A 27,972-nucleotide genomic window follows, 5' to 3' on the forward strand; every position below is an offset into this window, starting at 1 on the left:
CCTTGCGTCCCTTTGGGTTAGCCCCACAGCAAAGGGGTCCCTGCTTGGAGGGTGCTTCCTGATGGAAGTAAAGCTCAATCCAGCTCCAGCCCAAGCAGTCCCAGCCCAGCATCCCCAGGCAGGGATGAGCACTCGGCCAGGCCACAAAGAGCCCAGAGCATCCTTGGGCACCAAGGACAGGAACTGGGACCCGTGCAGGCAGATGGAACCAGCCACAGGGCCCTTGCTCACTCTGGGTCCTTCCTCCTCCTCCTCTTCTTCTTCTTCCTGGGGCTGTGTCTGGCTTGGTCTGGCCCATCTGTGTCTTCCAGAGGCATCAATCCCTCAGCTGGCTCTTCTCTGTCCTGATGCTGCTGCTGCTGCTTCTTCTCCATCACAGTTGGCTCTTTGTTCTCCTTCTGCTTCTTCTTCCTTTTCTTCTCCATCACAATTGGCTCTCCCTTGTTCTCCTTCTGCTTCTTCTTCTCCATCACAACTGGTTCTTCTTTGTTCTCCTGCCTCTTCCTTTTCTTCTTCTCCATCACAACTCGCTCTTCTTCATTCTCCTTCTCCTGCTTCTTCCTCTTCTTCTTCTCCATCACAATTGGTTCTTTGTTCTCCTGCCTCTTCCTTTTCTTCTCCATCACAACTGGCTCCTCCTTGTTCTTCTCCTGTTTCTTCCTTTTCTCCATCACAATTGGCTCCTCTTCCTCCTCCTGCTTCTTCTTCTTCTTCTTCCTCCTCCTTGCAGCCTTCCCTTCCTCTCCTGCCACCTCCTCTTCTCCATCTGGCTCCTGGTGCTTCTTCTTCTTCCTCTTTGCGGCCTTTCTCTCATCTCCCTCCTCCTCCTCGCTCGGCTCCTGCCTCTGCAGCACCTGGGCACTGGCTCCATCCCTGCGCTCTTCCCTTTTCCCCTTCTTCCCCTGCCTCCTGTTGGGCTCCTTGTGTCCGTACGTGGCCAGGAAGGCTCGTTCCTGCTCCTCCAGGCGCGCCAGCTTGGCGCTCATCGTCAGGCCGTGCCGGGCACCCCTATAACAACCAATGGCACCGGGCTCTGGCACCCCCCTGCCAGGACCCGTGCCCCTCAACCCGCGCCCCAGGACCCACTCACTTGTGTGCTGTGCGGCCCCCGCACACTCGCATCAGCTCCTCATCCGTCAGCCTGTGGGACACAGACAGGGCTCAGGACCCGGGGTCCCCCTCGCAGCATCACCCCCCCGTAGCCCTGCAGGGTGGGGATGGAGCCTTGCCTCCTGGCTGAGGACAGGTCCAGCTCTTCCTCCTCCTCCTCCTCCTCGCTGCTCATGGAGCCTGTGGGCTCCTCGCCGTGCGCTGTGAGCGTGGCCGACTGCAGAGAAGGGGGCACAAGGAAAAGGGGGGTCCTGGGGGGCAACAGCAGCAATGGGCTGGGGGGGGGATGCGCTGATAAAGGGGGTGCAGAGCTTGGGCTGCCCCCAAAGGCGTTTTACCTTCACGAAGCGGCCGTACAACAAGCTGGGGGTGCCGCTGGCCTTGTGGGGCTTCCTATTGCTGATCCTGACCCCCTGCTCGGAAAGCGCCTTCACGGAGATGCCGTCCTGCAGGGATAAGAGAGGGAAAGGGCTTGGGAATGCTTTAAGCTGAGGGGTTTCATCATTCAACCGCATCACCGGGACCCCCACTGGTACCCACCTGCCCGGCCTCCACTGCGATGTTGGCGGCCGCCTGGTTGAAGACGTGGTCCCACCAATGGAAGGAGAAGGGCTCGGATGCGTCGTGTCCCACCTGCGGGAGCACCGGAGCCAAGGGGGATGCTGCCACCAAGCCTGAGCCCCACCGGGGATGGGATGGGGTGGGGATGGATGGGGACCCGCGACTCACCCCGGCCGTGCCGCACTTCACCTTCACCCGGATGGGCTCAGCGATGCCGTGCTCCTGCCGGCCCAGCCCCTGCCCTGCAGACAACGGCTCCGTCATGGACTGCATTGGATCCATCATGGGCCACACTGGATCCATCATGGACCCCACTGGATCCGTCATGGACCACATTGGATCCATCATGGACCGCATTGGGTCCCATCACAGACTGCACCGGTTCCATCATGGATCAAATGGGTTCCATCATGGACCGCACCGGTTCCACCACGAACCACATGGATCCCATCACAGATTGCACCGGTTCCATTGTGGACCACACCGGTCCCATCCCGGCCCGCACTGGCTCCACCCCGGCCCGCACCGGTCCCATCCCGGACCGCACCGGTCCCATCCCGGACCGCATGGATCCCACCCCGGCCCGCACCGGTCCCACCCCGGCCCAAACCAGTCCCATCACGACCCACACCGGCTCCGCAGCGGAGGCACCGGGTCCGGGGTCCGGGGTGGTCCCGGCGCACCCGCGCGGTGCTGATGCGGTGGGAGCCGAACCTCGCCTCCAGCCGTGGCGCCGGAGCTGCCTCTCCGCGAACCCCAAACCGCGGCCCGGTGACCCCGGAGCGCTCATGGCGGCGGCACCGGGACCGGCACCGGGATCGGGATCGGGACCGGGACCGGGATCGGGATCGGGATCGGGACCGGGATCGCGATCGGGACCGGGATCGGGCCCCGCACGCCGCCGCCCGCAGGAAGCGCAAACTGCGCATGCGCGGTAGGCGGGACCACGATGGAGGGGGCGGACGAGTTACACACGTGTACACGCATGTACAAGGTGTGTAGAGACAGGAACACGCGTGTTCACACGTGTACACACAGCTACAGGCACATAGCGGTATAGCACACGTGTATTCACACATGAACACACATGTATACACACATCTACATGCACATACATGTATAGCACACATGTACATACATGTATAGTACACATGTACACACGTATTCACACATGTATGCACATCTACATGCACATACAGGTATAGCACACATGTACACACACATCTACATGTACATACATGTATAGCACACATGAACATACATGTATAGCACACATGTACATGGAATCATGGGTTTCACTGGGAATCATGGGGTTGGGTTGAAGGGACCTTAAAGCTCCTCCAGTCCCATCCCCTGCCATGGGCAGAGACCCCTTCCCCTGGAGCAGGGTGCTGGGCCTCAATGACCAGGTCACCCATACAGAGCAGAACCCACTGGCCTCAATGATCAGGTCACCCATACAGAGCAGAACCCACCGTCCTCAGTGACCAGGTCACCCATACAGAGCAGAACCCACTGGCCTCAATGACCAGGTCACCCATACAGAGCAGAACCCACTGGCCTCAATGACCAGGTCACCCATAGAGCAGAACCCACTGGCCTCAATGACCAGGTCACCCATACAGAGCAGAACCCACTGGCCTCAATGATCAGGTCACCCATACAGAGCAGAACCCACCGTCCTCAGTGACCAGGTCACCCATACAGAGCAGAACCCACTGGCCTCAATGACCAGGTCACCCATAGAGCAGAACCCACTGGCCTCAATGACCAGGTCACCCATACGGAGCAGAACCATCAAGTTTACCTTGTCCTACACACACACTTGAGAGCCCCCTAAGTCAAAAGCAGCTTTCCCAATGGAAGTTGGGAAGCTTTGGGCAACGCTTCTGCAGCATTCCTTAAGTACTTCAGTGTCCATAGGGTTTCCTTGTCCTGCACACACACTTGAGAGCCCCTAATTCAAAGGCAGCTTTCCCATTGGAAGTTGGGAAGCTTTGGGCAACGCTTCTGCAGCATTCCTTAAGTGTCCATAGGGTTTCCTGTCCATAGGGAGCCTGAGGTGGGGAGGATGCTTGACCCCCAGTGTTACCTGCAAGAAGGGGGGGTGGACAAGAGCCATCAGTTCCCATGGGGAAGCCCATCAGCTCCAGCTGGCAAGCAAGGAAGATACATGGAGTGCAGGGAGACGGATGGTTGTGCGCATTTATTTGTCTTTGATTAAAATGGGATGGCAATTACACAGCCATGGAGGCTCGGGGGGGGGGGGGGGACAGGGACAGGGACAGGACCACGTCACCCTGCTGCTCCTCGGGCACATTCAAACACACCAAAGTGAGGAGTGGGGGGAAAGGGAGGGATGGAGGAGGAGCTGAACCGGGCAGAACGATGAACGTCAGCGTTTTCCCAATGAGGTGCAAGGATTCTGCTCTTTGCCTTTTGGGTTCGGTGGCAAAGAGGTCCAGAAATGAGCCCATAGAGCATGAGAGCCAACCCCCTCCCTGGGACACTGTGCAAGACCTGAGCCTGGGCACAAACACACCCTCTCCATCACCGTTCTGCTCAAGACCAGCAAAGCCTGATCCCTGAAGGCATTGAAGCTCATTTCCATGTTGTTGTCCCATCCATTAACCCCCTAGCAGGTCACCTCTGTGCTCAGTTCATCCAACAGAACATTAAGACAAAGAACAGCAGAAAATTGCAGGTAACCTCTTATTTTTTTTTTTCTCTTTTCTTTTGATCCAGGGTGAACGAAACCAAACCCCAAACTTGGCTCAAGATTTAAATATCTGCCTGAAAGGAGGGCTAAGGGCAGGGCAAATCATGTACAGTTAAAATCAAGCTACTCCAAACACAATCATTCCGGTAAGTAACTAGAATATCGCCTCTACCATCTAGAGAAAGAGAGAAGAGTGTCTGAGACAGGGCATATTTAGGAAAAAATACACATCTGAAGTCTCTGTGGCCACGATGAGAACTGGAATCCACATACAAGCCAGTTAAAGAGCATTTCAACATGAAATCTTAACTTAGTAGGAAGGTCAGGGTTAAGCTGTATCTTTGTGTGTTTTAAATACATGGACAGCTGTCAGATATGAAAATGATGGTGGGCTTTCCTGAAAGATCCCCTTGTGCATGTGTATGGATGCATGTGCTGACGCCTGTGGGGCAGCATGACAAGAGTTTAGGAGGGCTGGGAGCCCAGCAGTCTCTCAATAGCTGCATTGATGTCTCCACCAGTGGCAATAAGAGCCTGGAGGTTGGCCTCACGGTTAATGAAGCCCATGGCATTCAGCTGCTCCAGCTGCTGTTGGAATCGCACTTCAGGGCTCTGCGCCTGCAGAGGGAAAGGACAAAGACCTTCAGACCCAGAGAGCAAAGAGCAGCACCCACAAGAGGCAGTGATGGGCAGGCAGGGAGCACGGGCTCAGCTTCAGGTGCACTGAAATACTTCATAGGATCCCAGACTGGTTTGGGTTGGAAGGGACCTTGGATCGCATCCAGTGCCACAGGCAGGGACCCCGTCCACTAGAGCAGGGTGCTCCAAGCCCCTGGGTCCAACCTGGCCTTGAGCACTGCCAGGGATGGGGCACCCACAGCTTCTCTGGGCACCCTGTGCCAGCGCCTCAGCACCCTCACAGGGGAGAGCTTCTGCCTTAGGTCCAACCTAAATCTCCCCTGTTTCAGTGTGAACCCATCACCCCTTGTCCTATCGCTACCATCCCTGATGAAGGCCCCTCTCCAGCATCCTTCAGACACTCGAAGCTGCTCTGAGGTCTCCAGGGAGCTTCTTTTCCCCAGGTTGAACAGCCCCAATGTCCTCAACCTGTCTCCATACAGGAGCTGCTCCAGCCCCTGCTCATCCTCATGATGATGCTCCAACAGCTCCGATGGTGGGGACAGCAGAACAGTGATGGTACCCAGTGTGGCACAGCTGCAGCACTGGAGGAGCAGGATCCCTGACACTCTTGGATCCAAACCTCTCTAAAGGGTTACTACACCCTGAAGCCATCCTGAGCCACCTTGCCATAAAGCACCAGAGGAACCTGCTGGGGACCACATCCCTGGAATGGGGTGGGATGGGGCCAACCTCTACCTCCCCCTGGAGATGGCCACTCCCCAGCAGTGCGTTCCCATGTAGCTGGGCATCACTTACTTGAGAGCTTCCTCCGGCCAGCAGCTGGATCATCTGCTGCATGAGCTGCTGCTGGGGGTTCCCAGCCCCGGCTGGAGAGGCACTGGCCGGCGTCGAAGCGGAGGGAACGGGGTTCTCCGGGATTGTGCTTCCTCCTGTGGAGGACGGGGGCATTCGGGGCAAGCCGAAGGAGCCGAGGCTGCAGAGGAAGGCAGGGGCTGCTCAGAAGCAGGCTGGCACCTGGGGGTGTCCCTTGAGGGCTGGGAGCTTCTCCCCCCCCCCAGGCTCTGCCAGGCTGCCCCTTAGGGACATGAAACCACACGGGTTGTACGCTGCTGGGAGGGAGCAATGGGGCTGAAGGGACCTACAGAGCCTCAAGGAGACCCATGCTGCCAGAGAGCAGAAGGGCTGCTCGCACACACCCCCCTGTCCCAACCCACCCACCCTGTGCATCCCCTGCTGTACACTGGTGAGCGCAGCTGATACCAGTTACAGCAAACAAGAGATGGGAAGTGGTTTACAAAAGAGTTCCAGAGTGACGTGGGTGGAAGGGAGCTTAAAGCTCATCCAGTTCCAACCCCCTGCCACAGGCAGGGACCCCTTCCACTGGAGCAGGATGCTCCAAGCCCCTATGTCCAACAAGGCCTTGAGCACTGCCAGGGATGGGGCACCCAAACCTTCTCCATTCAACCCATCCCAGTGTCCCACCACCCTCACAGGGAAGAGCTTCTGCTTAAGAGCTCATCTCAGTCTCCCCTCTGGCAGGTTAAAGCCATTCCCCTTGGCCTATCTCTACATGCTCCTTGTCAAAAGCCCTTCCCCAGCTTTATGGCAGGGTCAAAGACTTGCCACGTGTAGGCCAAACAAGCAGCAAGCGCTCAATAGCTGCAACTCGGAGCTCTGCATGCACCCCAAGCAGATCTCCATCAATCAGCAGCTACTCTGCCTGCTGGCAGGGAGCTCTGCCTGCAGAAACCCACTCAGAAGCACTCGTTACCTTGGCACTAGTCCTGGGGCCTCCGTTTGCAGCGTCTGGAGTCCCTGCTGGATCTGGAGGAGCGCCTGCATGGCGCGGGGGTTGGTGAGAATGGAAAGGGAATCTGGGTTCTGCATCTGGGAACAAAGGCACAAAGACACAGAGGTACCAAACAGCGAGAGCTCTTGAAGCCAGGGAGCCTCCAGCTTCAAACCCGAGCAGCAAAGAGCAGAGCTGAGCCTCTCACCCTGCAGCCAGAGCCAGCCTGCGAGCCTGGTGCCTCCTCCAAGTCTCCAGGGCTCATCTACAGAGCTCCTTCAGGGTTTAGAGCCTAAAGGAACTGGGTGTGGAATCAGACCAGAACTGGGGGCACAGGCCTTGGGAATGCAAGGGATTTGCTCTTATTTACTGGAATGAAGCAGCTGCTGGAGCACAATTTGCTGTTTTCCTTTCTGTGACCTCATTACAGTGAGAGGCTGTCCACAGAGGGGCTTCATGGAGCTCAACTACCCTAAAATCCACCTTTAGGTAATGTACCTGCCTTCTCTAAACAAGCTTTTCCCCTTCCTTTCACAGCCCAAGCCACCCCAGCCCACATGCTTCCTAGTCCACTTGACTGAGCAGCCCAGACTCTCCTACAGAGGATGGAGAAGCTCTGGAGCCCTGGGGCTGAGAGCAGCACAGGGCCAGACAGAGGCCTTTACCTGCTGCAGGAAGACAGGGAGCTGAAGGCGGAGCTGTTCTTGAAGCTGTGGATTCCCAGCAAAGAGGGGGACATTTACCATGATCTAGCAAGAGACAGCACACGTAGGTAGGGTCAGAGGGTTGCTGCCACTGGCTGTTAAGCCCTATGTAACTAAGCCACAAAGAACAAGTCAGTTATGCCCCTGACTCCCTCCCTGGGCTTTCAACATGTTCCCCTGCTAAAGGGGACTGGAATAGGACAGTTCAGCTCCTGGCAGCCGTGTTGAACAGTGGCCATGGGCAAAGAGAAGGGCCATTCCAATGTTCCTTTGCAAGCCACCTTTTCTGTTAGGGGCTCTGCTAAGACACCAGGGGCAGTACTGTGGAAGCCCTCAAGCAACTGAGAAATACATCCAAACTGCCTGCACTCCCTGAGCTCTCTGCATGAGGAACCACTCCAACTAGAGAAGCAAGCACAAGCACTGTGAGCACAGCCTGGCTGATGACAGAAGACAACTGCAGTGCTTTTACCTGTGCTGCAAAGTCCGGGTTCTGGGCAAGAGTCTGCATCATGCTCCTCATGTAAGGGGCAGAGATCATGTTCTGCATCAGCTGAGGGTTTTCAGAAATCTGCTGCAGGAGCCCTTGCATCTCTGGGCTGTTAAACATCCCTGCAAGGGGAAAGGGAAGAGACAAAGGAAAACCTCTTGTACAAGCTTGAGCACTGCTGCAACGCATACAACAGCAATGTGTTCACTTCATCCCCCAGCCAACATGGACTAGGGCTGTGGACAACCATGCCAGTGCTTTGCTTGCCACCCTCCCATGCTCTTGTGGGCTGCAGGGGTATTAGAATTCCCAAGGTAACTTCCTAACAGGGCACAGCAGAAATAACCCCGCTGTGCTTGAAGCTGGGCTGGAATCAGTCATCTGGAGAGCATCCATGGACAGGCACCTGAATGCCAGAGGGAGCTGCTCCCCCTGGAAGCCTGGGTGACTTGCTCAGGCAGTAGCATCCCCTGCCTCCTCTCCTGCTTACATACCAGCCCCAATGCTAGCAGCGTTCAGCCCAAAGGGGTTGGATACAGTCGGTGTGCTCTGGGTGCCTGCTGAGCCAGTGCTGCCTTCGCTGCTGGGCGCCTGGCTCTGGGAAGCAGGAGGTGTGGGGCTCCAGGGGTTTGGTAATGGTTCTCTGTTCTCCGTCCGTAAAGGCTGCGAGCTGGAGCTCTCCGAATTCCCCGTCAAGGAAGAGAAAGGATTGTTGCCAAACTAGGGAAAAAGAAGAAAAGGAGAACCACAAGCAGTGAGTCCCAGCAGAGAACGTCAGACTAAACCCACCGCTGCAGGAGCTGGGGAACACAGCAGCACATTCATCCAGGTCCAGAACGTGCTGAGCTCATGCTGTAATCTGCCTCCTGAGAAATGTGTATCTACAACACACCTCCCTCACAAAAAGACCAGGCTCAAGGAGTGGCCACAGCCCCAGATCTGGCTCCCAAACGCAGGGCTTCCAAAGACCCTTGTAAAGCCAGGACCCGGACATACCAGTAGGTAATGTTAGACCGGAGTACGTCTGCAGAGCCTTTTGCAGACAGACCTGTGCTCCCTCCTCCTGTGCTTCAAGCCAGCTGGAGCTCAGCCAGCTCCAATCCAAAGGCATCAGGCCTGAGCTAATAAGTAAGCCAGGCTGAGAGCAGAAGGCTGTGCTAACGAAGCTTCCCAGAGGTGATGGCTGGCATCCAGCCTGCCTGCAGCCCAAAGGAGCCAGGGCAGGTCTCTGCTCTCATACAGCAGAACAGATGACAGGCACTGCACAACGTCCTCCTGTTAGTGGCTGCCTTTATCATGCAGAGCAGCCACAGAATCCCAGATTGCTTGAGGATGGAAGGGACCTTAAAGCTCATTGAGTCCCAGCCCCATGCCACGAGCAGGGACACCTTCCATTAGATCAGCTTGCTCCAAGCCCCTGTGTCCAACCTGGCCTTGAACCCTGCCAGGGATGGAGCCCTTACCACTGCTCTGGACAACCTGTGCCAGGGCCCCAGCGCCCTCACAGGAAAGAACTTCCTTGTATCCAAACCCCAGAGCCCATCCCATACCTGCTCCCTGGCTGCACTGAACATGGGCTCCTGGATGTCCGTGTACATCCGGCGCAGGGCGTTGTATCCCCCTGGAATGCTCTCGAGGTTGCTCAAAGCACGGTCCTGGTTCCGCATCATCTCCTGCATCATGGCAGGGTTACGAGCCAATTCCATTGTCTGCGAGGAGGAAAATGGGGAAAGCTCAGGCCTGAGTGCAGTGAGGAAGGCTGGAATGGATTAAGAGAGTGGGGAGCAGCCCAGGGGTGTTCCACTGATCCAGCAAGCAAGCGCTGAAAGGGTTAAACCTGGGCTCCCAGATGAAAAGAGTATAATTAAACCCATTTCTCAGCCAGGGAGCAGAGAGATCATTTATCCAGGCAAAGAGAGCCCCCGGATCCTGGCTCCTCCCATCCCTGCTCAGCTCTTCCTTCCCAACCTCAGCTCAGCTGGAGGAGATTGTTTTGTTTCTAAGCACTATCGGAACATCCAAACATTAAACACCCATATGTTCCCACTCAAAGGAGAGGGACTGCACTCAACAGCTGGGAAGGTGGAAGAGACTGGCTCCTTCCCATTACAAGAAACCCAAGAAATTCACCCTCTCCAAAGTTCTGTGGGTCTCCCCTGCAGGAGAAACCTCCAGACCCCACCTGAGGTGCTGCTCATGCACAGTTTGGTCCCGCACCTCTGGACTTTCATGTGGCTGACACAGTTGAAAGATAACTGAGAAGCAGATGGAAGGCAGGCTCATGGAGCAATAACCCAGAAAGATCTTCTGACAAGGCTTTCTGGGGACAGCAGAGTCCTGTTTCACACTCAGGCTCTCACACTCATCCCTTATGCTCCCTTTCCAATGAACCTTCCATCTTCCACTCCTCCAGGGAATGGGTTCCCTTTGTTCTGGGACTGTATGGAAACCTTTAGGATTCCAGCCTACAACCAGTGCTCCCTGCTCTGCTACAGGGAGTAAAATACTGACTGTGCAGCTCTGTAGTCTATAGTTTATCCAGAGAAACAGAGAGAAGCAAAAAGCTTTTGCAGTAGCTTCACTCCTTTGTGCCTGCTTTTTCTCCCATTCCTGAGAACACAACATTTTCTATGCAGCACATTAGGATGATCCCAATATCCTCATTTTGCCCAACACACGACGGATTCAATAGCCCTGAAAGGAAGATGAGAGTTGCAAGTATGTGGGCTGAGTACTCAGTCTTCACATAACTCAAGACCACCATCTGTTTGTAGGGAGCTTACAGCAGGAAGGAAGAGATCTCGACAATCACTGAGCTGGCATCACACACTCCCTTTGGAAGCTGGTCACATCACAAAGATGCTCTTGAACATGCTTTCAACACAGGCCCTGGCATGTGACTCACCTGCCTCATGAGCTCTGGGTTATTCAACATGTGGCTTATCTCTGGATTCCGCTCCATGAGCTGCTGCATCTGGGGATTGGCCATGATCATCTGCCTCATGAGGTCAGGGTTAGACATCATGTTCTGCACCAAGGGATTCTCCATTATCTGAGAAAGCATCTCCGGGTTGGACATCAGCTGCCGCTGCATCTGCTGCTGAAGCTCCATGAAGTTGGCAGAGCCCATCCCAAGGTTGCCCAGCCCAGTGATGCCACCAAAGCCAGCTGGAGAGGGAACAGCACACAGTGAGAAGTGAGTCAGTAACCGTCAGCAGCTGCAAGAGGACAAGCACCCACACTGATCTACAGGTAGTCTATATCCCTGTGGCAGCCAGCTCTGAGGGAGAGCACCCCCTAAACATGATTCACGAAGGGCTTTGGCATCACCCATAGCAGGGAAACTGAGGTACGGTGCTGGAAGCAACTCCTGCAACACCTACAGCGAGCAGAGAGAGCTACAGGGCTCAAGAAGCCCAAGTCCCTGGGGCAGTGCTAGGAAACTCTTCTTTGGTGTCCCACCTCAGAGCCATCACTTACACAGGATGGATGGAGCACTATTAGGGCCTCCATCTCCAGGACCTCCCATGGTCCCTGAGCCGCTGCTCCTCCTGCTGCCACTGCCGGCATCGGAACCGGTGCTGCTGGATGTGGAAGGCTGAGATGGAGCAGCAGGAGAAGAAGGGGTTGCACTGGGGGCAGAAGCAGCATTGGGGGCAGAAGCAGCAGATGTTGAATCTTGGACCCTGCAAAGAAACAAGAAAGGCAGCATTAAACTCCAGAGATGCAGGAAGGGTGAGCAGAGTCCTCTTGGCATGGCCCCAGTCAGCCCCACATTCCCACCTGCATGGATGGATCCCAGCTGTGCCTGCCATCTAGCTCCAATCTGCCTCCCATCCTGCTGCATACCAGCCCCTGACATCTTATCCTGGCTCACACGAAGTGGTTTGACTGGTCTTACCCCCAGTTATACCCAACTCTTCCTCGAATCCCACTGAACTATTTACCTCAGCTATATCCCTGAGCAATGAATTTGCTCCAAACAGGAAAATCCTCCTGCTGCTCCCACAGAAACCACAGGAGGTTACAGCAGGGCTAGTGCACGAGGGAAACAAGGATCTGCTGCTCTGCAAACCCTCCCATGCACTGAATATTCCCATCAGTTCCCCTTAGGGCAAAAATAAGCATCAGCATTACTCAAACCCAAAATTCACTTTACTCATCCCAAATAACGCTATTATGCCACTGACAAGTTGGGGTTTCCCCCCCTCAAAAAAAACCCTTTCCTTTTTCACTCTTCTTCCAGGGCTTTACACCTCAAACCTGAAGGGCTCTGCCCACGTTCCAGCCTCAGCCAAAAACCAGGAGGCAGAGAATGGGGAAACAAAGCAAATAGGAAGCTGAACAAAAGAGGAAGAAGGAAGCTAGAGAAAGGTCACTTGGTTTCACTGAGCCAGGAAGAGGCTGTGATGTTCTCAGTCAGCCCTTGCCTAGGACTATCAGGAGGGAAAAACAAGCACGAGCAGCCCAGGAAAGCTCTTGTTTCCCCTTTGAAATGGTTCACAAGTGCCAGAGGCAGCAGTAAACAGCATCAGGCTACCTGGAGATGCTGAATCCAGAGAGAGGCCTCCCGCAGAAGCTGACAATACACATGGCTTTGTAAAGAAGAGGGGGGGAAGAAAAGAAGGCACTAATCTTCAGGAAGCCAATAAGAACCACACAAAGAGCCCCAGCTCGCAGGGAGCCTGATGAGGCTGCAGCAGGGAGCCCCAGAAATGGTTGTGAAGGGGGGGTTGCAATCAATAAGATGTGGCTGCACATCACTATGAAGCACAGTGACTGTTGCTTTGGATAGCTCCATTGGATAGCACTGCGAGGAGCCCAGCCCTGCAGGGATCAATCCTGTGTCCCTTTCTCAGAGGGACATGAGTGAGCTCAACCTGGGAGCACCAAGGGGTGAGCCTGCTGCATGCACGTGGCCTGAGCCGCCCCTCAACGTGCAGCACCCATCTCTCTGCCCCTGCCCATGCAGACATGCCCCTGGGTACCACACCGAGGCACTGCTCTGCCTTACAGAGTGCTCTGAGCACATGGTGTGCCTCCCACAGCACCTGGAGAGCCTGAGCACAGGCTCAGAGCAGAGGACACGAGAGGAAGGGAAAGAAAAACTGGGTGTTAGTTTCCAATTCAACACAAAGCCATTGAGAAAGCAACTTCTGTCAGCAGCATCTTGCCTTGGTTAGAACCGGCATCAAGTTCCATGGGGTTCTTTCAAGATTCCCAAGTTATAAAGGCTCAAAATACAGGAATTGGGTTAAAAAAGAGGCAACCCCCCCAGGCACCTGCCACAAACTCACCCAGCTGTGTAACCTAGCAGAAAGAGAGACCTAGGGATAAACCCCACTGCTGCACAGCACAGCCACTGCAGGGAGAGAGCTGGGATCCATCTCCTCATGGATCACCACCACCAAACAAGTACTTCAGTCACCAACGGGGCAGAAACGTGTCCCCCCCCATCATCCATTCACCCTCAGCCCCCAAACCAAAGCAGTTTCTTACTTCTGGGGAGTCTTGATGACCAAGTGCACAGTCAGCCCATCTTTGATCCCGTGTTGATTCAAAGTGTCTCCATCCTTCAGGATCTTCCCCGCGAAGATCAGAACCAGCTGATCCTGTTTGGCTTTAAACCGCCTGGAAATCTCCTCTTTGAACTGAAAAAACAAACCCCACACAAAGCATTGCTCAGGCAAAAGGAGCAGCAAGGGCACGCTCGTCCTCCAGATAGTGCATCCACAAGGGAAGCAGGGGGAGGAACCACCAGGCCTTCAGCACCTCACCCAAAAGGAGCCCATGCAGGGACCGAGCATCCTACTGAGGATGTTTGCTGAAGGGTTCCTAATCCAAATACCCCATTCCAGCTTCTCAATCACTGAACTGTTTCTGCCTCTGCCTGGATGTTTTTCCTAAGGAAAGCCCAACTCGGCTTTAATAGAGGCCAGAGCTCTATGGAAAAGGGAACAATCCTTTATCAGCCAATGGAAATAAACTAGGTCTTCTCCCATTCCTATTCCTGCAACTGAATTCCCTGTGAGCACGCTACGGCACACGGGCACCTCTTCCTTCCCGTGGGATGGGGAGGAACGAAGCCTTGCGAACCCAGCTGGGGCATTCCCATCAAGGAAAAAGCCTTGCATTCAGAAGCCACAAACTGCAGGGAATTCACTGGGAAAGGCTGGGATGGAAAGGAAAGCAATGGAGGAGCTCAGAGCTTTCCCAGCCTCATCCTGCTCTCCGGAGCTGATGGAGCAGGAGGCTTCCAGCCCTTGCCTACCCCAGGGCTCTGCTCCCTTCCAGGCCTTTCACACCACAACCTCGTGCCCTGCCTCTAGCCCAGAACAAACCAAGAGCCGTGCCCATGACACCGTGGCCCAGTGGGCACAGGCACTGGGCAGCGATGGAACCAGGCCCTATGAAGCTCCCCCCCCTCACACACACACACAGGGGCTGCTACTCCCTTCCCTTTGCTCCATTCAAAGCCTTTCCAAGCCCCTTTCCTCTGCCCCCCCCAGGGCCTCATCCAGCTCTGCCCCCCAGAGCCGCTGCTCCCCCAACACCCCCCCCATAACCAGGCCCTGCTCCCCCCCTCCAAGCCCCAGCCCTCACCCACCCCTACCCGCTCCTCCAAGCCGGCCTCGCACAAGGCCCCGAAGGCCGGGGGTGCCCCACACCCCCTCAGGCTCTCCCCTCCGCCCCAAAGCCACGTCCCCCCCCCGCTTCCCATCACCCCCGACTCCTTCATTCCCCCCCCCATGTCCCGCTCTTGACCCCCCCAAACCAACCCCGCACCAGGCCCCCCCACACCCCCGGCCCGGCCCGGCCCGGCCCGGCCCAGGCCCCCACCTCGCGCACGGAGGCGCCGTCCGCGATGACGATCTCCTCCTTGTCCTTAGGGGTCTTCACGGTGACGCGGATGAGAGCCCCGCCGGGGCCCGCCTCGCTCTCCCCACCGGGGCCGGGCCCTCCTCCTCCTCCTCCTCCTCCTCCGCCGCCGCCGCCGCCGCCGCTCGGCTCCGCCATCTTCGCCGCCCGCCCCGCCAGACCGGGCCGCCGACACAGAGACGTGGAGAGAGAGCGGCGCCACGGCCCTCCCCCCGCCACCACCTGCGCTCCCGAGATGGCAATACTGCCCCCTGGCGGACCGGCGGGAACCTGCCGTGCCGCGGGGGCTTAAACGGGAGGAACGGGAGGTCGTGATGCGGATTCATCCTGCATCCCCCAGGAGCTGGATCCATGTTGACCCCAGCCCACCCACCTGTTGACCCCCATGAGCTGGATCCATCCTGCACCCCCATTACTGGATAACCGTTGAAACCCCATGAGCTGGATCCATCCTGCACCCCCATTACTGGATCCATGTTGAACCCCCATGAGCTGGATCCATCCTGCACCCCCATTACTGGATCCATGTTGAACCCACATAAGCTGGATCCATCCTGCACCCCCATTACTGGATCCATCCTGCACCCCCATTGCTGGATCCATCCTGCACCCCCCAGGAGCTGGATCCATCCTGCACCCCCCATGAGCTGGATCCATCCTGCACCCCCATTACTGGATCCGTGTTGAACCCCCATGACTGCATCCATCCTGCACCCCCATTACTGGATCCCTGTTGAACCCCCATTGCCTGCCTCCATCCCGCACCCCTTTAATGGGGGCTGCACCCCCACAGCTCCCTCCATCCCGCACCCCCTTTTCCAGGTCCTCCCCTTCCCTAACGCCGCTCCCAGCGCTCCCAGTCCCGGCCGGGGCTGGACCCCGCTCCTCGGGGCTCCGCCGCCCTCCACCGTGGCCCCGGGGACCGAGCTTGGGGTTATCCGGTCTCTCCCCCCCCCGGCCCTGGGGACCCAGGCCTCGGGCTCCGGGGCACCGGGAACTACGAGTCCCGGCGTGCTCCGAGGCGAGCCCGGCTCCGCCCTGCCCCGGCCCCGGCCCCGGCGCTGTCGGGGAGCGGAGCGGCCGCGGCCATGCTGCGCCCCAAGGCCCTCACGCAGGTGCTGAGCCAGGCCAACACCGGCGGCGTCCAGAGCACGCTGTGAGCGGACCGGCACCGGCACCGGCACCGGGAGGGGCTGCGGGGGGAGCGGTGCTGGGCGGGGGGGCGGTGCAGGGAGATGGGGAGGTGAGGGGTGCGCAGTGATGGGGAGGTGCGGGGTGATGGGGAGATGCAGGAAGCACAGTGCGGGGTGATGGGGAGATGCAGGGAGCACAGTGCGGGGTGATGGGGAGATGCAGGGAGCACAGTGCGGGGTGATGGGGAGATGCAGGGAGCACAGTGCGGGGTGATGGGGAGATGCAGGGAGCACAGTGCGGGGTGATGGGGAGATTCAGGGCACTGGGAGATGCAGGGAGCACAGTGTGGGGTGATGGGGAGATGCAGGATGCACAGTGTGGGGTGATGGGGAGATGTAGGATGTGCAGTGTGGGGTGATGGGGAGGTGCGGGGCATTGGGGAGATGCAGGGAGCGCAATGCCAGGTGATGGGGAGATGCAGGGTGTGCAATGTGGGGTGATGGGGAGATGTGGGATGCCACAGTGCTGGAGCTGTGCACAATGCCAGGACCATGCACGATACATGGTGCACAGTGACAGGACCATGCATGGTACATGGTGCACAGTGACAGGACCATACATGGTACATAATGCATGGTGGCACCAGGACCATGCATGCACGGTACTTGCCCACCAGGCTCATGCCTGCTCTGCACTGGGTCCTGCTGCTGCCACAGATGCAGCCACCGCATCAGTGCTGGGCTTGGGGGGGCTGTGATGGGGTCCGGTACCCTGTTGTGTTTAGAGGCACCAATCCACCCCCCACATACACCCCACATCTCATTTACAGGCTCCTGAACAACGAGGGGTCCCTGCTCGCCTACTCGGGCTATGGGGACACCGATGCCAGGGTCACCGCGGCCATCGCCAGCAACATCTGGGTGGCCTATGACAAGAACGGGCACCAGGCATTCAATGAGGACAACCTCAAATTCATCCTCATGGACTGCATGGTACGTGGGGCTGGGGACCCGGCCACCAGCGTGGCTCTGGGATCCCCCGGGATCAAGCTTTGGGTGCGATGGGTGCTGTTTCTCCCTGGGCAGGAGGGGCGAGTGGCCATCACGCGGGTGGCGAACCTGCTGCTCTGCATGTATGCGAAGGAGACAGTTGGATTTGGGATGCTGAAGGCCAAGGTAATGCTGGCAGGGAGGGGGCCAGAGGGGCACAGGGCCGTGTCTGTGCTATGGGGTGGGAATGAGTGGATTAAGGTGAGGATGGGAGTGATGGAGGAGCCACTGTAGAATGGAATCACAGAAAGGGTTGGGTTGAAGGGACCCTAAAGCTCATCTAAAGCCACAGGCAGGGACCCCTTCCACTGGAGCAGGGTGCTCCAAGCCCCTGTGTCCAACATGGCCTTGAGCACTGCCAGGGATGGGGCATCCAAGCCGTCCCCATTAAACCCATCCCAGTGTCCCAAAACCCTCACAGGGAAGAGCTTCTGCCTAAAATCCCATCTCCATCTCCCTTCTGTCAGGTTAAAGCCATTCCCTTTATCCTGTCCCTGCATCCCTGCATCCCAAGCCCCTCTCCAGCTTTCCTGTAGCCCCTATACAATGCAATACGGACTAACAGAAGCACATGTTAGGGTGTGGGGTGTGGGAACCCCCCCGTCCCTATTCACACCACCCTCCACTCACAGGCACAGGCGCTGGTCCAGTACCTGGAGGAGCCGCTCACGCAAGTGGCCGCATCCTGACCGCAGGAGCAGCGCTTGGAGATGCCACCACGTGAAGGCCGGTGCTGATCACTGACCCCAGAGCTCGGGGTGCCCTTGCAAAGGTGTGGGGAGGAATAAAAGTGAATAAATAAAGGAATCAATATTGTGTCCAGTTCTGGGCCCCTCAGTTCCAGAAGGACAGGGACCTGCTGGAGAGAGTCCAGCGCAGGGCACCTGAGATGATGAAGGGAGTGGAGCATCTCCCTTATGAGGAGAGACTGAGGGAGCTGGGTCTCTATAGTTTGGAGGAGAGGAGACTGAGGGGTGACCTTATTAGTGTATATAAATATATAAAGGGGGAGTGTCCCGAGGCTGGAGCCAGGCTCTTCTCAGTGGCAAACAATGATAGGACAAGGGGCAATGGGTACAAACTGGAACACAAGAGGTTCCACTTAAACTCCTTCTCAGTGAGGTGCCAGAACACTGGCCCAGGCTGCCCAGGGAGGCTGTGGAGTCTCCTTCTCTGGAGGCATCAAAACCCACCTGGATGCATCCTTGTGTAACCTTATCCGGGTGTTCCTGCTCTGCAGGGGGATTGGACTGGATGATCCTATGAGGTCCCTCCCAATCTCTAACATACTGGGATACTGTGTCTGTGATGCTTGCGGCCTTTGTGTCTTCTTGTGACCGAATGGAGCTGGAGGGGGGCTTTGGGGCGAGAAGGGTCCGTGGCAAGGGGAGTGGGGTCCAACAGAGCCCCCTCCCCAGCCGCACTGGGGCCATGGGGGCAGCGGGGGCTCTTCCCCTTCGCGTTCTCTCCATCATTCACACGATGGCAGCAGAGACAAGGAAACGCGCTCAGAACCCATTGGAGCGCGGACGGAGGGAGAAGGGGGGGGGGGGGGTCTCGTCCTTGCCCTGCTCGCCCCACGCCGGTGCCAGCAGCCCGGCCCCAGCTCCTCCTCCGGCCGTCCCATGGGTGCCATTACCTGCCCGCCCTGCGCGGCGACACCCGGTCCCACCCCTCGAGTCAGGGCGGTTGCGTTGCGCTGCGGGCCCCGCACCGCAAAGGAAACTTTGCTCCTTCCACCTCCCATCGGTGGCTCCGGGAGCCGCCGGCTTTGGGAAGCAGGAATCGGGGCGCCATGGGCAGCGCGGAGGAGGATTATAACTTCGTCTTCAAGGGTGAGCGCAGGGCTCGGGGTGCGCAGAAGGGATGGAGCAGGGATGGGGAGCGGGGGCTTCAATGGGTGCCGGCCCCACTCACGCAAACTGTGGTGCGGAGCGGCTCGGCCGCTGCTGGGTGCACTGGGAGCTGTGAGGGGTCAGCGGGCAGGATCCGGCCCCCGGTGTGTCCCCAATGAGGTCAGGGCTGGGGGCGCCTCCAGGGTCCATGGGGGTGCAAGGAGGACCCCACACTGCGGCCCTATGAGGGGGAGTGAGCCCATTGAGCAGGGTGCCTAAAGGTCATTTGGGTGCGGGTGGTGGCACGTGGAGGACACGGGGGTCAGGCCTGGGCTGGAGAAGCAGGGGCCCAGCCTTGTGTCCTGGGTGCCACCAGCTGGACCTTGGGGCTCCCCTGGGGCAAGGAGCGATGGAGTGGGTGCCCATGGCAGTGGGGTGACCCTCACCCTGCTGCTGCCAACAGGTCCTGGTGGCATTGACCCACATCAAACAGTGCTGGGAGCACTGGAGCAGGATGCTCCAAGCCCCTGCATCCAACCTGGCCTTGAGCACAGGGATGGGGCAGCCACAGCTCCTCTGGGCACCCTGTGCCAGCGCCTCAGCACCCTCACATCCCTATCCACATTATACATTCCATGATGTCTATGGTCATCACTGCCCAGGCAATGGGGGATGCCCGTGCACCCTGTGCCAGCGCCTCAGCATCCTCACATCCCTATCCACATTATACATACCCAGCGGGGTATGTTCCATGATGTCTATGGTCACCACTGCCCAGGCAATGAGGGATGCCCGTGCACCCCGTGGCAGTGCAGATGCCACCCTGCCAAGGCAACAATCCTCTGGCTGGCCTGGCTCAGGTTAACAGGATTCCTTGGAGCAGCCTTTCCCCCTCCTCGGCCGTTCCAATGGGATTCCTCCCTTCCTTCCACAGTCGTCCTGATCGGGGAGTCTGGGGTGGGCAAAACCAACCTGTTATCCCGCTTCACCCGCAACGAGTTCAACCACGACAGCCGCACCACCATCGGCGTGGAGTTCTCCACGCGCAGCATCCTGGTGGGAGACTCCGTGGTGAAGGCACAGATCTGGGATACGGCCGGGCTGGAGCGGTACCGCGCCATCACCTCCGCGTAAGGATGCGAGACCCAAAGCAGGGCTGCTCGTGGTACCCGAGTGATGGAGATGATGGGACGGGGGGATGATGATGTTCACATGGAGCTATGGGGTGATGCTGAGGCTCTCCCACAGGTATTACCGGGGGGCTGTGGGTGCCCTGGTTGTCTTTGACATCACCAAGCACCAGACGTACGATGTGGTGGAGCGGTGGCTCAAGGAGCTCTATGACCACGCTGAGCCCAGCATCGTGGTCATGCTGGTGGGGAACAAGACTGACCTGGCACAGGCTCGGGAGGTGCCCATGGAGGAGGCAAGGATGTTTGCAGGTACAGGATGGCACCTTGCTCTAAGGACTGGGGGGGCTTGGGGACCCCCCCGACAGCAGGGACCTGCACCCCAACATCTCCAAAGGGGCTCCAGTGCAGAGCTGTGCCCTGGCCGGGCTCCATCAGCTCCTCTCATTGCAGACAACAACGGGCTGTTGTTTGTGGAGACCTCAGCGCTGGATTCCACCAACGTGGAGCAGGCGTTTGAGACCATCCTGACGGGTACATGCACCAGCACCGTGCTGCACCGGGGTCCTGGGTACCAGCACCTTGGGGGACCCTCACTGGGTCTCTACAGTGCTTCTCCTCCACCCTGCCCTGCAGCAGCCCTTTGGGGGTGGTTTCTGGTCTTTCTGGCTGGTTTGGTTCCATGCTCTCCTCTTGGGCGTTCCACTTGGAGCTCCCTTGGCTTTGTTCTCCCGGCCCCTTGGGCACTCAGCATTTCCGGGGGGGGGGGAGCTCCTTCTTCCCCTGTAATCTCTGGTTTCCCTTCCTGTTATCCTGAGCTCCTGACTCAACGTCTCCAGCATGCTGCAGAACCGGCCATGGGGAGATGGGAGCACAGGGATGGAGCTGGGGCAGGAGGGCAGGGAGATGGGGGCACAGGGATGGAGCTGGGGCGATGCTCCTGCAGGAGCACCCTTCCATGCACTGGGGCAGGAGGGCAGGGAGATGGGGGCACAGGGATGGAGCTGGGGTGATGCTCCTGCAGGAGCACCCTTCCATGCACTGGGGCAGGAGGGCAGGGAGATGGGGGCACAGGGATGGAGCTGGGGCGATGCTCCTGCAGGAGCACCCTTCCATGCACTGGGGCAGGAGGGCAGGGGGATGGGGGCACAGGGATGGAGCTGGGGTGATGCTCCTGCAGGAGCACCCTTCCATGCACTGGGGCAGGAGGGCAGGGAGATGGGGGCACAGGGATGGAGCTGGGGTGATGCTCCTGCAGGAGCACCCTTCCATGCACTGGGGCAGGAGGGCAGGGGGATGGGGGCACAGGGATGGAGCTGGGGTGATGCTCCTGCAGGAGCACCCTTCCATGCACTGGGGCAGGAGGCCAGGGGGATGGGCTGTGCCGTGCCATGCCCCAGCATGGGATGAAGCCCTCCTCCAGGTTGGGCAAGAGGAAATTGCCCCAGCGCACGCAGGGTGTTCCCCAGGCGCCGCAAGGATGCGGTTGGGAGGGAGCTGCCTCCTTGTAACCCCTGAGCTCACAGCGGGGAAGCAGCGGCACCGGTCCGAGGGTGAGCAATGAGCAGCGGCCCCTCTTCACCCCTTGTTCTGCAGAGATCTTCCGCAAGGTGCAGCAGCAGAAGCAGAGGAGCGCCCAACCCCACACGGTGGCACTGGGCAGCGGGAGCCCCGGCAGCGCGGCCGCGGCGCAGGAGGAGAAGCGCCCGTGTTGCGTGGCCATCTGAGGTGCGCACGCACCCCCGGGGCCCCCCAGGACAGCGCAGTGATGCAGAGCCGGGTCTGCCAGGACCCCCTGCCCAGCCATGGGAGCCTCTGCGACCGCATGGGGCTGCTCCTATGGGGCTGCGTCCCCAGGATGTGGGTGTCCGCGCAGCCCTAAGGAGCCATGGGGCAACGCTCAGCTCTGTCCCCATCCTATGTGTGGGGCAAGCGTGACGGCAGGACCCAGGGACGGTGCCTCCTGGCTGCACGGTGCAGAGCTGGGTGCTCTCCGTGTCCAGCTCGATGGTGACACCATCATTAAAGGACTTGTGAAAGGCAGGTTGTTGAGCTGGAATTCCTACAGGACTCTGGTCCCAACCACTGGGACACGCTTCAGGACATGGGCTCCCTCTGTGCCCCCTTCCCCTGCAGCCTTTCCACATCCCCACATCCTCGGGGGCTTAGAGCATCAACTGGGTTGGAAATGACCTGCAAGCTCATCGAGTCCAACCGTGATCCCAAGCACTGCCAAGGGCACCACTAACCCATGGCACCAAACCATGTCTTGGCCTCAGTTATCCACAAGTGCTTGGAAATGGGAGAGTTGCTGCTGGATTCCCCTAGTTCTGGGCACTTGGCTTTCCCTTTGCATTGGGCAAGGCAAGGCAGCCCAGCTCCCATCTCCCATCTGTGGTTCTGCATGGAGAGCATAGCCCTGGCTGTCGCTGTTGGTGGCACACAGCCACACTGGTGGCCTTCCCCTGCTGCCATAGAACCATGGGATGGGTTGGGTTGGAAAGGAGCTTAAAGCTCATCCAGCTCCAACCCCTGCTATGGGCAGGGACCCCTTCCACTGGAGCAGGATGCTCCAAGCCCCTGTGTCCAACCTGGCCTTGAGCACTGCCAGGGATGGGGCACCCAAACCTTCTCCATTCAACCCATCCCAGTGTCCCAAAACCCTCACAGGGAAGAGCTTCTGCCTAAGACCCCATCTCCATCCCCCCTTGGGCAGGTCAAAGCCATTCCCCTTGTCCTGTCCCTGCATCCCTGCATCCCAAGCCCCTCTCCAGGCTTCCTGCAGCCCCTTTAGGCACTGGAGCTGCTCTAAGGTCTCCCCTTCAGGACCCTTCTCTCCTCCAGGCTGCCCCAGCCCAGCTCTCCCAGCCTGGCTCCAGAGCAGGGATGCTCCAGCCCTCGCAGCATCTCCGTGGTCCCTCTTGTGCTGTTGCTCCAGAGCTGGATGCAGGATGCAGGATGTAGGATGCAGGATGCAGGATGCACGGCCGGGGGGGGGGTCTCACAGGGCCGTAGAGCAGCCTCATACCTGCCCCTTTACCTGGCCCAGGTGAAGGCACCTGCCCGGTGATGGGCAGCCCCGGCAGCCAATGGCTTTGGAGGAGGAAGGGCTGTGGCCACCTCCGAGTGCGCAGGGAACAGCCCCGGCCAGGGCTGGATCGGGCCCGGAAATCCCAGTCTGCCAAGTGGGATCGGGGCTGCGGTGCTGGGCAGGATGCGGGGCAAGGACGATGAGTACGATTACCTCTTCAAAGGTGGGTCTGCTGCGCTGGCCATGCCTGCAATGAGCTGAGCCCGGTCTCAGCCTCCCTGCGGTGCCCTTGGGGTGGAGCTGGGATATACTGGGATATAACACACAGCGTCCCGTTGATGGGGACCTGCGGGGGGAGATGGGCACAGGTCTGGTGTTGGGATGGAGCTTGCTGCTGTGGTTGGAGATGGTTGAAGCCATGGTTGTGACTGATGGAGGGGTTGGGGGGGGCTGTTTGTGGTCCTTGTGCTAATGCAAGGGCCTTGGTGCTGCTGGAGGGGCTCAGAGTAGATGAATCCTGGGCATGGCTCCTTCCCTGCGGCTCCAGCCTGGAGCTCCAGGCTGTTCCCATCCCCACCTCCAAGCTGGGATGTGATGTGCCAGGGATGTGATGCCCACCGAGTGCCTTAGTGCACGGGGTAGAGGATGCTGCTGGAGTCCTCCTTATCCTTTCTCTGTGAGACCCCCCCCACCGCATCCTGCCCCCAGGCTGGGTCCCGCGGGGGTGCTCCTGCATCCGGGAATGCTCGGAATCGTCAGCGAGGGCATTGAGAAATAACCAAATACCATCAAAATCCACCCCCTTTGAGTCATAAACTCAACAAACTTGATGGGGGAGCTGCGAGATAAAGCGTCCCGGAGCCTGTCCCACTGGGCTCCATAGGGACCAGCCAAGGAGGAGGAGGAGGAGGAGGCGGATAATGCTTCCTTTCAGACCAGGTCTCTTGTGCATCATCAGGGCTGCAAAGAGACCCGGTTGTGCTTGGCCTCTCTGGCCCGGCTGTCTCCACATGGGTCCTGCTGTGCTTTATGTGTATGGAGGTTCCCCATCCCTGGAGCTGGGAAGGAAACTCCTGGCAAGGTCCAGGATTGCTCTTTAGGGGTGTTCCCAGGTGGTTGTGGGTGTCCAGCGGGGCTGACCCTGTGCTTGTGTGTGTGTCCCCCAAAGTTGTGCTCATTGGGGACTCCGGGGTGGGGAAGAGCAACCTCCTCTCGCGCTTCACCCGCAACGAGTTCAACCTGGAGAGCAAGAGCACCATCGGGGTGGAGTTTGCCACCAGGAGCATCCAAGTGGAGAACAAGACGGTGAAGGCTCAGATCTGGGATACGGCCGGGCAGGAGCGGTACCGCGCCATCACCTCCGCGTGAGTCCCTTTGCATCCCCATGGGGTGTCCCCATTGCAGGGCCCTGCTGTGACCCCATCCCCTTGTTGTACCCCAGCTATTACCGTGGGGCAGTGGGGGCTCTGCTCGTCTATGACATCGCCAAGTACCTGACGTACGAGAACGCGGAGCGGTGGCTGAAGGAGCTGCAGGACCACGCCGATGCCAACATCGTCATCATGCTGGTGGGCAACAAGAGCGACCTGCGGCACCTCCGCGCCGTGCCCACCGATGAGGCCAAGAGCTTTGCAGGTACCCGCATCCCCCATCCCCATCCCGGAGCTGGGGCTCGTGGCACCGGTGCGAGCTCACCCTTGTCCTTGCAGAGAAGAATGGGTTGTCCTTCCTGGAGACGTCTGCTCTGGACTCCACCAACGTGGAGACGGCGTTCCATAGCATCCTCACGGGTAAGGGGGATGGCTTTGGGCACTGTGTTCTCCCAGCACCCTGCTGCAGTGGGATCCTGCTCCCTCGGGGGTAGATGAGGGTGTTTGCCCCCTTTGGAGCTGTGTATTTTGGGGGTCCCCCCCACTGACACCCTCACTTCCAGCTCCTGTTTCTCCCCTTTGCTGGCAGAGATTTACCGCATCGTGTCCCAGAGGCAGATCCCAGGGCAACCGGAGGCTGAATTCGGCCCCAGCACCAGCATCGAGCCCATCCGGGTGCTGCCCACGCAGCAGGAGGGCAGGCAGGGACCCTGCTGCCAGAACATCTGAGCACCCCCAGAACCACCCACCAAGTGATGGCATCACCTTTAGCACCCTCTACCTCACTGCAGGCCCCCCTCTTCTGCATCGCTGCCCTCGTGTGCACCATCAGGGTTGCCCTGTGTTTAGGTAGGACCTACACAAACAGCAAGGGGAAAACCCCACCAGGGTCTCTCCCTTTCTCCCTCATTGTTTGGGACCTGGCATCCCTTTGTGTCCCTGCTTCCTCTAACCCTGAAGGCATCACCATGGGGTGACTCAGGGTGGCACTGAGTAAGCGCAAGCATCCATGGGTGCAGCCCTTTAGGGCAGGGTGGGGAGGGGGACACTGGGTGCATCCTTTGGGTTGCACCCAGCCCTGCCCCTTCTGCACCAAGGGCTGGGTGAGCCTCTGGGTGCTGATGGGGCAGCCCTGGGGCACCCTGGTGTGGGCAGGTAGGGACAGGACAAGGCTTGAATCTGCCAGGGGGGAGATGGAGATGAGCTCTGAGGTGGTTCCATGGTTCTAGGATCCTTTCCACTGGGGACATCTCCTAAGGGGGTGCCAAGGGGATGCTGTGGGTGGGCAGTGGTCCCCCTACATGGCCAGAGCCACCCACATGGGACCCCGAAGGCACGATCCTGCCCCACTCCGGTGCCATCACTGGTGGGGCTGGTGACAACCGGGCTGCCACTAGATGGAGCGGGTGCTGCACCCATGGGTGCCGATGGCCCCAGCTTCACTCCCTATTCCCCATAGTGCTGGGTGCGTGTCCCCATCCCAGCGCAGGGTCCGGGGGTCTCTGTCTCTCCATGTTCCCCCCCCCCCCAGTACTCAATTTACTGGGATTCATCCTTGCAATGGGAATCTGGGAATGGGAACCAGCATCCCCACCTCCAGCATCCCACCTCTGCATCCCCATCAGGAAGAGGGAGAGGCAAGAAGGGGCAGCACTTGGGGGTCTTGCTGGAGGGCTTGGGGGTCAGATCCTGCTCCCATAGCACAGGATGAGTGTGGGGGGGGGGTGTGCCAGCTCCATTGGGGGTAACCAGACCCCTCCTTGGGCATTAAACCCACCCCAGCCCCACGCTGCCCGCGATGCCAAGGGCTGATGTCAGCCCTGGCACTGGTACCCAGAAGCTGTGGCTGCCCCATCCATACGGAAGGGGTCCCTGCCCCTGCAGAAGCTTCGAGCTCCCTTCATCCCATTGCATCCCATGGTTCGAGGATTGCCCCCTGCATCCGGAAAGCAAGCGCAGAGCCCGAGTTTCTTAAGTAATAATACTTTAATAAAATTAAGTTCTTAATGTAATTTAGCACATTTAATACATTAACCCTTTCCCTTCTTTGTTTTCTACAAGTTGTGCAACATCATCATTTTAAGTTTTTCTTCTCTTTTCACCTTTTTTTTCCACCCTTCCTTCTCCCCTTACCCTATATATGCCTCAAAACTCAGACGACGAGCCTAACTCTACTCTAGCTTCGGTTATGTCCCTCTCAGGCCTTTCCTTCTGCGTCACGCCGGAGAGATGGGAATACCGGGATGGAACGTGTGATCGGTTTCCAATAGTAACAATCCCTACTACAGGTTTCCTATTGATGTTCAAAGAAAAGAGGAAAAGGGGGGGATGAAGAATCCATCAAAGCAAACACAACGGGAGAGGGAATGGACTTGGAAGGGCCACACAGGGCTGGCTCAGCGCGAGGTTGGGAGTACCACGGAGCAGGACTCTGGGATACAGCACCCGGATGCGGTGGGAGAGCAGATACACACAGACCCTTGTATGGCTTGGAGCGAGGATGAAGGGGAGCTGATGGGATGCTGGGCCGAGCAATAAGCCATGAGGGGCTGCGGGGGGATCCGGTTGGGATGTTTCCCATGGGAAATCCCACCGGGAGCTCTTTGATACCAGGGCAGAGCCAGAGGGAATCTCTGCAGGTCCCAATGGGGGCTGCTCTGGGCATCCCAAGGGATTGATTCCCCTGGAGCTGGGATCAGAGCTGCTCCCCGCCACGGCTCCACGTGCCCTTCACGGCTGCTTAAGGCTGCTTGTAGCCCCGCAGCAAAGCCTCAGCTGCAGAGCAGGATCTGGCCCCTCATTTGGGGCGTTTCCCCCTTTTCTTTCCCATTCTCTTGCATAGAAACCGAAAGGAAAAGGGAAAACGCACCCTGCGATTGGCTCACAGAGGAGCAGAGCATCCCAGGAGCGCATCCCTGCATCCCGGCCCCCAGGAGCTGAGGGTACGGTTGGGAAGCATCACCTCAAGCCCAGCGAACCCATTCTGCCATCAGCAGTGCCACGGGTGGAGGGTGGCTCCATTGGCACCCATGGAGCGACTCCAGCTTTCCCATCAGTGTCACTTCCTTGGGGGTGACTTCCCATCGGCTGCGTTAGCAGCCCTGAGGTGATGCTGGAGCGCATCCAGCGGGATGCTGAAGCCACTTCAGATTCCAACTGAGTCACCCCATTGAGTTCCACAGGAGGAAAGGCAGGAGCTGCCCAGCGTTCCCTATGGGCAAAACTGAGGGAGAACCCAGCAGGGTCGTGGCTGGGTTTTCCACCAGGTCAGCTAAGAGCAGAATGGGACTGGGAGCCTCTATAGGGTGCGAAACCCCACAATGAAACAGGGGTTGCTCCCTAACACCCTAGAAAGGGCTTTGGGAGAAGCAGCCCATCCTGCCTCTACCCCTGCCGGTGCTGACACCGAGGGAACCTTGCAGAGGCAGGATGGGACCCCGCTCTCGCCATACAAGTCTAAAGTGCATCCACTCTGCAGCCCAGGGCATCACCCATGGTCCAATGTCAATCACTGCCTCTTCTTCAAGTA

At 58.5% G+C, this 27,972-nt stretch overlaps 5 protein-coding genes across 7 annotated transcripts; 3 read left to right on the forward strand and 2 right to left on the reverse strand.

The window, feature by feature from the left end:
* Window positions 1–19: 19 nt before the first annotated feature.
* LOC133224031 (G patch domain-containing protein 4) lies at window positions 20–2,501 on the reverse strand. Its single transcript, XM_061375261.1, has 8 exons — window positions 2,386–2,501; window positions 1,840–1,913; window positions 1,651–1,743; window positions 1,449–1,556; window positions 1,230–1,327; window positions 1,091–1,141; window positions 675–1,008; window positions 20–599 (listed from the first exon to the last, which is right to left on the reverse strand). The coding sequence occupies exons 1-8, from the start codon at window positions 2,459–2,461 to the stop codon at window positions 228–230; spliced, it is 1,206 nt and encodes a 401-aa protein (XP_061231245.1). The 5' UTR covers window positions 2,462–2,501; the 3' UTR covers window positions 20–227.
* A 1,868-nt stretch (window positions 2,502–4,369) lies between these two features.
* On the reverse strand, window positions 4,370–15,105 carry UBQLN4 (ubiquilin 4). 3 transcript variants are annotated; one of them, XM_061375251.1, is made up of 12 exons: window positions 15,008–15,105; window positions 14,856–14,977; window positions 13,515–13,666; window positions 11,496–11,701; window positions 10,921–11,183; window positions 9,566–9,724; window positions 8,510–8,735; window positions 7,998–8,137; window positions 7,487–7,570; window positions 6,804–6,919; window positions 5,828–6,005; window positions 4,370–5,008 (listed from the first exon to the last, which is right to left on the reverse strand). In XM_061375251.1, the coding sequence occupies exons 1-12, from the start codon at window positions 15,030–15,032 to the stop codon at window positions 4,856–4,858; spliced, it is 1,824 nt and encodes a 607-aa protein (XP_061231235.1). In that variant the 5' UTR covers window positions 15,033–15,105; the 3' UTR covers window positions 4,370–4,855. The 3 variants fall into 3 exon arrangements, with proteins under 3 accessions (XP_061231235.1, XP_061231236.1, XP_061231234.1); XM_061375252.1 differs by lacking the exon at window positions 7,487–7,570 and having other exon boundaries at window positions 15,008–15,047; XM_061375250.1 differs by having other exon boundaries at window positions 14,856–15,047.
* An 871-nt stretch (window positions 15,106–15,976) lies between these two features.
* On the forward strand, window positions 15,977–17,806 carry LAMTOR2 (late endosomal/lysosomal adaptor, MAPK and MTOR activator 2). Its single transcript, XM_061375260.1, has 4 exons — window positions 15,977–16,050; window positions 16,858–17,020; window positions 17,114–17,203; window positions 17,710–17,806. The coding sequence occupies exons 1-4, from the start codon at window positions 15,983–15,985 to the stop codon at window positions 17,764–17,766; spliced, it is 378 nt and encodes a 125-aa protein (XP_061231244.1). The 5' UTR covers window positions 15,977–15,982; the 3' UTR covers window positions 17,767–17,806.
* A 1,019-nt stretch (window positions 17,807–18,825) lies between these two features.
* Window positions 18,826–21,863, forward strand: RAB25 (RAB25, member RAS oncogene family). Its single transcript, XM_061375259.1, has 5 exons — window positions 18,826–18,912; window positions 19,847–20,042; window positions 20,161–20,354; window positions 20,496–20,576; window positions 21,639–21,863. The coding sequence occupies exons 1-5, from the start codon at window positions 18,873–18,875 to the stop codon at window positions 21,767–21,769; spliced, it is 642 nt and encodes a 213-aa protein (XP_061231243.1). The 5' UTR covers window positions 18,826–18,872; the 3' UTR covers window positions 21,770–21,863.
* Window positions 21,864–23,163: 1,300 nt separating this feature from the next.
* On the forward strand, window positions 23,164–25,210 carry LOC133224028 (ras-related protein Rab-11A-like). The gene is made up of 5 exons (XM_061375258.1): window positions 23,164–23,296; window positions 24,242–24,437; window positions 24,515–24,708; window positions 24,783–24,863; window positions 25,033–25,210. Exons 1-5 carry the CDS (start codon window positions 23,257–23,259, stop codon window positions 25,170–25,172), a joined length of 651 nt encoding a protein of 216 aa, XP_061231242.1. The 5' UTR covers window positions 23,164–23,256; the 3' UTR covers window positions 25,173–25,210.
* The last annotated feature ends 2,762 nt before the right edge of the window (window positions 25,211–27,972 follow it).

The sequence above is a fragment of the Neopsephotus bourkii genome, unplaced genomic scaffold, assembly GCF_033783945.1.
Source record: "Neopsephotus bourkii isolate Nb327-2 ecotype Australia unplaced genomic scaffold, CSIRO-AGI_Nbou_v1 NB_1660, whole genome shotgun sequence".
NCBI lineage: Eukaryota > Metazoa > Chordata > Aves > Psittaciformes > Psittacidae > Neopsephotus > Neopsephotus bourkii.

What these genes read in the sequence shown, in the direction of transcription:
- LOC133224031 (XM_061375261.1), bottom strand. Translation starts at nt 2,461, where the DNA reads ATGAGCGCTCCGGGGTCACCGGGCCGCGGTTTGGGGTTCGCGGAGAGG. An exon ending in TGAAGTGCGGCACGGCCGGG is followed by an intron (nt 1,744 to 1,839) that starts GTGAGTCGCGGG and finishes GTGCTCCCGCAG; the next exon opens with GTGGGACACGACGCATCCGA. An exon ending in AGGAGGAAGAGGAGCCAATT is followed by an intron (nt 600 to 674) that starts GTGATGGAGAAA and finishes AGGAAGAGGCAG; the next exon opens with GAGAACAAAGAACCAATTGT.
- UBQLN4 (XM_061375250.1), bottom strand. Translation starts at nt 15,032, where the DNA reads ATGGCGGAGCCGAGCGGCGGCGGCGGCGGCGGCGGAGGAGGAGGAGGA. An exon ending in ACGGCGCCTCCGTGCGCGAG is followed by an intron (nt 13,667 to 14,855) that starts GTGGGGGCCTGG and finishes TTGTTTTTTCAG; the next exon opens with TTCAAAGAGGAGATTTCCAG. An exon ending in TGGCCGGAGGAAGCTCTCAA is followed by an intron (nt 5,009 to 5,827) that starts GTAAGTGATGCC and finishes TTCCCTCTGCAG; the next exon opens with GCGCAGAGCCCTGAAGTGCG.
- LAMTOR2 (XM_061375260.1), top strand. Translation starts at nt 15,983, where the DNA reads ATGCTGCGCCCCAAGGCCCTCACGCAGGTGCTGAGCCAGGCCAACACC. An exon ending in GGCGGCGTCCAGAGCACGCT is followed by an intron (nt 16,051 to 16,857) that starts GTGAGCGGACCG and finishes TCTCATTTACAG; the next exon opens with GCTCCTGAACAACGAGGGGT. An exon ending in TCATCCTCATGGACTGCATG is followed by an intron (nt 17,021 to 17,113) that starts GTACGTGGGGCT and finishes CTCCCTGGGCAG; the next exon opens with GAGGGGCGAGTGGCCATCAC.
- RAB25 (XM_061375259.1), top strand. Translation starts at nt 18,873, where the DNA reads ATGGGCAGCGCGGAGGAGGATTATAACTTCGTCTTCAAGG. An exon ending in TACCGCGCCATCACCTCCGC is followed by an intron (nt 20,043 to 20,160) that starts GTAAGGATGCGA and finishes GCTCTCCCACAG; the next exon opens with GTATTACCGGGGGGCTGTGG. An exon ending in GTTTGAGACCATCCTGACGG is followed by an intron (nt 20,577 to 21,638) that starts GTACATGCACCA and finishes CTTGTTCTGCAG; the next exon opens with AGATCTTCCGCAAGGTGCAG.
- LOC133224028 (XM_061375258.1), top strand. Translation starts at nt 23,257, where the DNA reads ATGCGGGGCAAGGACGATGAGTACGATTACCTCTTCAAAG. An exon ending in TACCGCGCCATCACCTCCGC is followed by an intron (nt 24,438 to 24,514) that starts GTGAGTCCCTTT and finishes GTTGTACCCCAG; the next exon opens with CTATTACCGTGGGGCAGTGG. An exon ending in TGAGGCCAAGAGCTTTGCAG is followed by an intron (nt 24,709 to 24,782) that starts GTACCCGCATCC and finishes TTGTCCTTGCAG; the next exon opens with AGAAGAATGGGTTGTCCTTC.